The sequence below is a fragment of the Psammomys obesus genome, unplaced genomic scaffold, assembly GCF_907164565.1.
Source record: "Psammomys obesus unplaced genomic scaffold, mPsaObe1.curated_primary_1811, whole genome shotgun sequence".
NCBI classification, from domain to species: Eukaryota; Metazoa; Chordata; class Mammalia; order Rodentia; family Muridae; genus Psammomys; species Psammomys obesus.
Window position 1 is genome coordinate 7,023,742 of NW_026591816.1, and position 8,529 is coordinate 7,032,270.

The 8,529-nt window shown below is 50.6% G+C and overlaps 2 protein-coding genes across 2 annotated transcripts; one reads left to right on the forward strand and one right to left on the reverse strand.

Annotated features, from left to right (window-relative positions):
- The first annotated feature begins 1,444 nt into the window (after nt 1-1,444).
- Cdk4 (cyclin dependent kinase 4) lies at nt 1,445-4,752 on the forward strand. Its single transcript, XM_055612059.1, has 8 exons — nt 1,445-1,639; nt 2,055-2,291; nt 2,423-2,558; nt 2,645-2,812; nt 2,954-3,063; nt 3,594-3,644; nt 3,757-3,892; nt 4,369-4,752. Exons 2-8 carry the CDS (start codon nt 2,074-2,076, stop codon nt 4,459-4,461), a joined length of 912 nt encoding a protein of 303 aa, XP_055468034.1. The 5' UTR covers nt 1,445-1,639; nt 2,055-2,073; the 3' UTR covers nt 4,462-4,752.
- On the reverse strand, nt 4,732-7,618 carry Tspan31 (tetraspanin 31). The gene is made up of 6 exons (XM_055612060.1): nt 7,427-7,618; nt 6,671-6,838; nt 6,249-6,329; nt 5,887-6,018; nt 5,570-5,683; nt 4,732-5,481 (listed from the first exon to the last, which is right to left on the reverse strand). The coding sequence occupies exons 1-6, from the start codon at nt 7,487-7,489 to the stop codon at nt 5,407-5,409; spliced, it is 633 nt and encodes a 210-aa protein (XP_055468035.1). The 5' UTR covers nt 7,490-7,618; the 3' UTR covers nt 4,732-5,406.
- Between the last annotated feature and the right edge of the window lie 911 nt (nt 7,619-8,529).

The following is an 8,529-nucleotide window of genomic DNA, read 5'->3' on the forward strand; positions in this document are numbered from 1 at the left end:
AAGCATTTGAGGCTAGCCGACCTAGGTGTCCATTTCAAGGCCAACCTGGAAATGAGACCTTGTTTAAGAAAACAAAAGAAAACAAAAATCCACAAAAAAAAAAAAAAAAGACATCTGGAGTGTTTGCTCGTGTCTGTAAAAGCAGCATTTAGAGGCTAAGGCACAGGATTGCTACTAACCTGAAGCTAGCCTTAGCTGTACTCCTCAAATACGATCTCAGAGCTTCATGCTTGGGAGTGTAGCAGAGACGGAGCCTGTGCTTACTACATAGAAAAGCACTGACTCGAATCCTCAACACCAAAAAATAATTTTTATAAAGCTCCAGATTTTAGGCAGTTTCTCACAAATGGAAAAATGGTCCTTTTTCCCCATGTCCCTAAGTGGTGGGAAACAAGTTGAAGCCAACAAGACAACAAACGTTAAACAAATCTACCTCTGTCTGTGCGCAGATTTCTGTGCGCAGAGACCATTTGGGAAACGCTGTTCAGGGAGAGTTAAATTCCAAGAAAGCTGGACTGGAAATGAAAAAGGATGTGATGGTGTCTGGAGAGATGGCTCAGCAGTTAAGAGCACTGGCTGTTCTGGACCTGAGTTCAATTCCCAGCACCCACATGGCAGCTCACAACTGTCTGTAATTCCAATTGCAGGAGATCTGATACATTCACACAGACAAGAAGACAGACCAATGTAATAAAACAAAAGGAGTGTGACCCCGATGCAGAGGGGACACGAGTCTTGCTCCGGCAGTGTGGCGATCTGAAGTGGTGTTGGTGATTGCCTTTGTACCCCTCACCCTTTTGTCACTTCATATATGTACAGTCACATATGTGTAGCAGAATAATCTTCGTGCACACTTAATAATATAGTAACTTGCCTATTTAGATATCATTATCACCAAAGGGCGAGTGCTAGCGACACCAAAACAAAAACATCCCATACGAACCGGAAGGAAGAAGCACTTAGTGAAATCTTGTTGAATGACTGAGTAAAACAAAGACACCAACACCCCATGGCGGTGGAGTGAAAATGTGACAGCAACCATCACTGGTACCAGGACCTCCCACTAGCACCCCGACCTCCCGCCCACGTAGAGACGTGTAGTGAGACTGAAGATGCGCTCAGGCTCGGCCTTGAGCGGAGAGTTGAGCGCTGGTTGGCCCGGTTGCCATGGCACCGCCTTGTACTCCACCCTCTGTCGCCCCCACACCTCCTCGACAGTCAGGGTCTGGCAGCCAGTCACGTGCCACACAACGTAACTACACCTCTGCGTCTCAGAGAAAAGTAGAGGGGTCACGTGGGATAGCAACAGGTCACGTGGTCGCCCAGCTCCCACGCCCCCTTCCCCTGCCACACCGCTCCCAATCAAAGCGGGCCCCCGCAGCCCACTGCGCATGGGCGGAGGTCACGTGCCCAGAACGTCCGCCATTCGCCCCGCCCTCCCGGTTTCCGCGCGCCTGTCTGGCAGCTGGTCACATGGTGAGGGTGGGGGTGCGGGGGCCTCTCTAGCTCGCGGCCTGAGTCTATGGTCTGGCCCGTAGCGTCCAGCTGCCCGGGACCGACCCCCGGTGTATGGCGCCGCAGGAACCGGCTCCCGGGCCCAGATAAAGGGCCACCTCCACAGCTCTTGGCCGGGCGTAAGGTGAGTGCAGCCCCTTGCAGGAATGGGGGGCCAGTCGTTGGGTGATTATGGAAGGGTGGCCCAGTGGCGGGAAGTGGGGCCTTTGTGGTCGCGGGCGAGCGTGTGATCTCAGAGAGCGGCGTGTAGAGTCTTCGATGCCAATCCTGTGCATCGTGTGATCTTCTTTGTGCCCAGTGCGATGGGCTCCGAAAGACAAGGACGCATTCTTTTTTCCTCCGGGACATCACGTGGCTGGAGGGCTTGCTGGTAGCCTTTTGTTACCTGAGGCTCGGGCCCTGAAGTGCGGAGGGGTGGAAAGCTGGTGAGAGCGCTTGTGCGGTCTTGTGCAGTCTTGTGCAGGAGTTCCTTTGTTGCTGCTGGGTCATCCCCTCCCAACTGTGAAAGAGTTGGCTCTTAGAAGTCTCTGGGATTGTAGGACATCGCCTGCTCCGAGAATGGCTACCTCTCGATATGAACCAGTGGCTGAAATTGGTGTCGGTGCCTATGGGACGGTGTACAAGGCCCGAGATCCCCACAGTGGCCACTTTGTGGCCCTCAAGAGTGTTAGAGTTCCTAACGGAGGAGGAGCCGGAGGGGGCCTTCCCGTCAGCACAGTTCGTGAGGTGGCCTTACTGAGAAGGCTGGAGGCCTTTGAGCATCCCAATGTCGTCCGGTGAGAAGGTTGGATTGGGAGTGGGGTGGAGGGTACAGTAGGACCTGCAAGGTGAGGAGCGGGACCGTAGAAAGACCGGAGGCCACGTTGGAACAAAGGAGATGACCAGCTGGTGACGGTCTGTTTCGCAGGCTGATGGATGTTTGTGCTACTTCCCGAACTGACCGAGACATCAAGGTCACCCTAGTGTTTGAGCATATAGACCAGGACCTGAGGACATACCTGGACAAAGCGCCCCCGCCAGGCTTGCCAGTGGACACCATCAAGGTGTGTGGGCTGGGTGGAGGAACTAGTTGGGATGTTTAGCATGATACATAGTTTCTAATGTTCTGAGCTTTCTCCTTCAAAACCAGGATCTGATGCGGCAGTTTCTAAGCGGCCTGGATTTTCTTCACGCAAATTGCATTGTTCACCGAGACCTGAAGCCAGAGAACATTCTGGTGACAAGTAACGGGACAGTCAAGCTGGCTGACTTTGGCCTGGCCAGAATCTACAGCTACCAGATGGCTCTCACACCTGTGGTCAGTAGAAAGATGGCAGCCAAAACAGGCTGTGGCTGGGGAAGAGGACTCGGTTTCCCATAGCACCCGAGGAGTCTTGTGCTTGGAGTTTTCCTAGTTGACTCAGGAGGACCCTCCTTTGCTTCTCCTGCTCTCCTTTAGGTTGTCACTCTCTGGTACCGGGCTCCTGAAGTTCTTCTGCAGTCTACCTATGCAACGCCTGTGGACATGTGGAGCGTTGGCTGCATCTTTGCGGAGATGTTTCGTCGAAAGTATGCGACTAGAAACTTTTGTTTTCAACACAGGGTTTCTCTGTGTAGCCCTGGCTGTCCCGGACTCACTCTGTAGACCAGGCTGACCCAGAACGCCAAGGTCCTCCTGCCTTTGCCTCCCAAGTGCTGGGATTAAAGGTGTGCGCCACCACTGCCTGGCTGGGAGCTGAGGCTCCTAAGTGGTTTTCAGTTGCACAGCTGTTTTGCTGCTATCTTATGATGCTAGAAGTGGAACTCAGAACACGCAAGCACTGGGCAAATGCTCTGTGCCACTAAACTACCCGCCACGTCCCGTTCCCCCATCCCTGTCTTTAACAGACCTGTCTGTTCTTGACCGTTTTTTTGCGTATTTGGTGTGAGACACCCAATGTAGGGTCTTGATAGGCGTATCCCTGCCATCTAGCTGTAGTCCCAACCTTTCCTGCTTATACTGACCACTTTGCCTAGAGCCAGAAAAATTTCAGTCACTTAATAATTACTCCCCTATTTTTAAAAATAACATATACTTTGAATATTTTTTCTTTCCTTAGGCCTCTCTTCTGTGGAAACTCTGAAGCTGACCAGTTGGGTAAAATCTTTGAGTAAGTATCCAGTGAGGATGTTTCTGCTGAACTTTAGATAGCAGCTGGTTCTAGCCCTGGAAATGAGAACTGGAAAAGGACTCTCCTAACCACAGCTGTCCTGTCCCTACAGTCTCATTGGATTGCCTCCGGAGGATGACTGGCCTCGAGAAGTGTCTCTACCCCGAGGAGCCTTTTCCCCCAGAGGGCCTCGGCCAGTGCAGTCAGTGGTACCAGAGATGGAGGAGGCTGGAGCACAGCTGCTGCTGGTACTGGGGCCGGGGCAGAGCTGGGGAGAGGGCTCTGTGGGTAATAGTGGGTACGGCTCTTTTACATAAGTGTGAGAGCTTGAGTTCAAAACCCATGTAAAAGTTACAGAGTCCATGTGTGGCAGTGAGCTTCTACAGTGCCATTCTTACTGCAAGATGGGAGGTTTACTCTAGCAAACACCGTTCTGACAAGAGCTATATACACCTCTCAAACAAGGTGGGAGGCAAGGACTGACAGCCCAGACTGCGCTGACCTGTGTGCACTGACATGTGCCTCCACATTTTCACACATGAGCATGCGCACACAGATTTGTTAAGGGCCCAGACCACCATGGCACCAAGATCTGGTTAGTGGACAGGCTCTGGATTTTACTGCTGTTGCAAGTGGCCAGCCAGGGGAGGAGAAAGGCTATCAGTTATACTGCGGTGGGCGCCAGCCTCTTCAGCTGTTTTCTGACCTTTTCCTCTCCCCATAGGAAATGCTGACTTTTAACCCACATAAGCGAATCTCTGCCTTCCGAGCCCTGCAGCACTCTTACCTACACAAGGAAGAAAGTGACCAAGAGTGAGAAGAGCAGCTGCCTTTCTCTGCTTCTGGACACTTGAATGGAGAGGACCTCACTGAAAAGGCAACCTCTGCCTTCCTCTGAGGCTGTGGAGTCTCCCCCAGTTTTTTACAGAGGATATTTTAAGCCTTAAATGACATTCCCCACACCTCCTTATGAGGCTTACCCTCTTACCCCTCAACTTCTCTACACTAAAGGGTGGGTGTATCTTGTCTTCTCCCCTGGTTTATACTGGGACCTTTTTATACAGGAAAACAAAACAAGACAAAAGGATGTGCTTTTTTTTTTCTTTAATTTTTTTTTTTCTGATTGGCTTTGAGAAACCACAATGAAGAAAGTTCCCTGCAAGGCCCTAGGCAGGCAGTCCAGCTTTTTGGCCGACAAGCTTAGAAACGGTCTTTCAAATCCTTTCTTTGAAGATTTGGTTAAAATGGCTTTAGTTTTAGGTTTGCTGCTTCACTCTGGTCCTGACTGGGACAGCTCATCTACACAAACACTTGCCTAGCCTGTGTGGGGCCCTAGGTTACAGCTCTGGCCCCCACCCCAGGCTGGCTGGTTTCCCTTTGATACTGTTCTGATTTGTCCTTGGACCCAAAGGTGTTGAGGGGAGGGAAAGCAGCCGTGAAAGGCTTCTAGGAGCGTGCTAGATCCTCTGAGAGAGGCATCACTTCATCTGTTTTAAGGAGTGAGGCAAGGGGGCCTTCTTTAAAACAGAAAAACATGGGGATTGGGGTAACCACTCTAGGTTTTTGAGGATTTAGGGGGAGACACAGGAAGAGCAGAGCCATCAGAAGGATCCAGAGACTTGCTGAGTGTGGTGACACACACCTGTGATCCTAGCACTGGAGGCTGAGGCTGAAGAATCCAGAAGTCAAAGTTATCCTTGGCTGTGTAGCGAGCTGGAAACCAGCCTGGGATGCAGAGACCCTACCTGGGGGGTCAAAGGTCTCATAGAAAGGCACTGGGGTTGGCTCGAGGGTCTTTTTGATTCCGGAATCTCATTGCTAGCCAAACACCAAGGATCTATAGGAAAGGGAGAGAAGACGAGTTATGTTTGAGAATCTTGGGGTTTAAGGCTCATGGGTGTGCATGACAGGTTGGGAATCCATACCTCTGTGAAGCTAAAGAAGAGCCCAACACCACCTAGGATTTTCAGGGCTTTGTCTGAATGTTTGAGGAACTTCTCTCCACACATCTGGCATGCAGAGCTCCTGGTCTTGCACATCTGGGGACAGAATATATATATCCAGAATGCAAAGCTGCTGACCTGCCACATCCAAACAGCTGTAGTGGATGTCCCAGAAGTCATGTTTGAACAGTTCTAGCCTGAAGCCCCACGTGGCTAAATGCCTGCAGACTAAGGCTGCCTATCTGGGCGTGGCCCTCACCACACACCCTCCGGGCTGTGCTCCCCTTCCTTGAACTTACTGCACTGCAGGAAGTCTCATCTTGTAGGTGCAGGGTGGTGCGGTTGAACAAGCCACAACAGTCAAAATTTCTCTCAAATTCATGCCGGGTACTGTTGCTCATGACCCACCAGGAAGCACTGATGACATCTGCCTGGGGCAGGTTGGCAGAGGAACGTTAGTCTCCCCACTCAGTTCACAACCATCCCACAGAAACAGGACAGCAGGTCACAGTCATAATGTCAAGTCTCTTAGGTTGTCTCTGACTACATCATAGGGAATTAACCAGGTGGGTCAGGAAGCACATACCTCTGGAAGTGAAAGGGTCAGGCTGAAAGGTTTAAAGGGGAAAGCAAGTACGTCTGTGAAAGGGCATCCCCTTACCTGTTTGTTTCTGTTAATAGCCAGACATGAGCAAGAGATTCCAAACTGGACAATGAAGACCAAACCAAGGATGATCATGTACTGAGAAGAAGTTAGGGCAAAAAAAAGATCTGGTTTCCATTTAAAATAGCTCACCCAGGGAGACAGGCAGATATCTGTGAAGGCCAGCCTAGTGTGCGTTCCTGGCCTAGCCAGGACTACATAGCATGATCCTGTTTTTTGTTTTTAAAATCTCACCCAGGATAATTGTAACTGCAATGTGGCAGGCAAGGGGGCAGAGTTCAAGGCCCTTCTCTGTTCACAAAACAGCAGTTTTATCCAGTTGAGAACAAAAACATCGGCTTCAGTGGATTACAGAATAAGAACAAAGAGACATGTCTGAGGTCCCTGCCCAGGGGCCCCAGTCACTTAGTTCAGGATACAAAGAAGAGCAGCACTTGGTGGTGGTTTGCCGCGCCCACTAGGCCTGCCACTGCAATGAGGAGAAGGAAGACACCCACAGCAATGACTCCTCCAATAATGTGAATGCTGGACACCAGACCCAGGCCCTTGCCCCAGGCAGCCACGCCAATGAGCAATAAGCCCACAAGCTGCAAGAAACAGAAAAGAAACACGTTAAATAATTCAGCCTGGTACAGTGGCTCACACCTGTAATCCCCGCAACCGCAGCACAGCAAAGTTCCAGGCTAGCCTGTGCTAGCTAGTAGTGAGACCCTGTCATAGCCAAGAATTTTTACCTTGCGGCACAGCCAAAGGCTATTACAACGGGACGAGGACTAAACAGGTTAGCCGTTTGAGGTGTGCTGTCAGTACTACTCGTGCCTAGGCGCTCTTCGCAAGTAACTGGGAATACCCGGGATGGAGACGGGTAAACGCAGTAACCTCTCAAGATACAAACGGAACCCTCAGCATCCCTATTTTGGGAAGAAGCTGGAGCCTAAGGGAAGACTGGGGCTACAGGCCCTCAGGCTTCGATCTACCCCGCCCCACCACCAAAAGAGCCCCCTCATCACCGGAAGTCTTTCCTCTTCCACGGAAGTCACCAAGAATTCCCTCCTCGCCGGAAGTTTTTGAGACGCTTTCCAGAACCCCCAGTACACCCCTCTCCCCACCGGAAGTCCCCCAGAAACTCTCCCCTTCTTTACGCCCCGGAGCTTTCCTCATCTCCAAAATCTCACCATATAAACCACGTTGAGAGCGCACAGCGCATTCTTGTAACAGGCAAATCCGCCGCAAACCATCTCCTCAGTTCTGGGGACCCAAATGGTCCCAAGGACTTGAGGGGAAGGTTTTGGGGACCGTCTTGTAGAACTCCCACAGCTTCTACCACTTTAAATCCAAGCCAGCCAAACCAATACTCTGCGTCTGCACGGTCCCACCCCTGCCTCTGGATTGGCGAAACTCGTGTCTAATCCAGGACGTCCAGGGCTTCAATGCCAATCAATCTGCATTACGTCACCAGCCCGCCTCCCGGTCCTTCCCTCAGTTTTTCATTGGACGAACCATAAAAAAAAAAAAAAAAAAAAGACTGAGGGTTTCTACAGTTTCTTAGGGACCAGAACCTAAACTTCAAAAGCGTAGATTCCCGAGTACTGAGTTGCGAGACTGAACCCGAAGAGAAATTTAGAGGACACAAGTGAAGAGAAAACAGGGACTTGTAGAGGGAGGAAGTGGCTCCACCCCTCCAAGGATAACCTTTCTCCTCCCTTTCCCCGTGTTTCAGGATGATCTCATGATGATGCCATCGTTTTGTTATAGTGCGTCATGCTCTGGAACACCAAGAGGAATCCAATGAACTATGTTGCCCAGCTAGGGAGGATCCAAGTCAGGCATGGCAACAGCCGGCAAATCCTCAGGCACTTGTTAAATGTGTCTACTAGTATGTATGTTCTGTTCTACATTCCTTCCTCTGCAGTGTGGACATGCCAGAAATTCAAGTGCAAACAGCGACTTGAGGCTGGGGCATTCCTATTTGTGAAAAAGCACAGGCGTAGATACTGGTGTGCTCTTCGTCTTTAGAACACATGTATGCGTGATCCAGGGCTGTCACAAGATGACACCAAGTAAGGAATTTTAAATTCATTTCAAAAATGGATTATTTTTATATGCATTTGGTGTCTTGTTTTGTTTTTGCACATATGTCTGTGTGAGGGTGTCAGATCCCTGAAACTGGAATTACAGACAGGTGTGAGATGGATCAGAACTGAACCCAGGTCCTCTGGAAGGGCAGCCAATGCTCTTAACCACTGAGCCACCTCTCAAACCCCACGTTCCACACTCT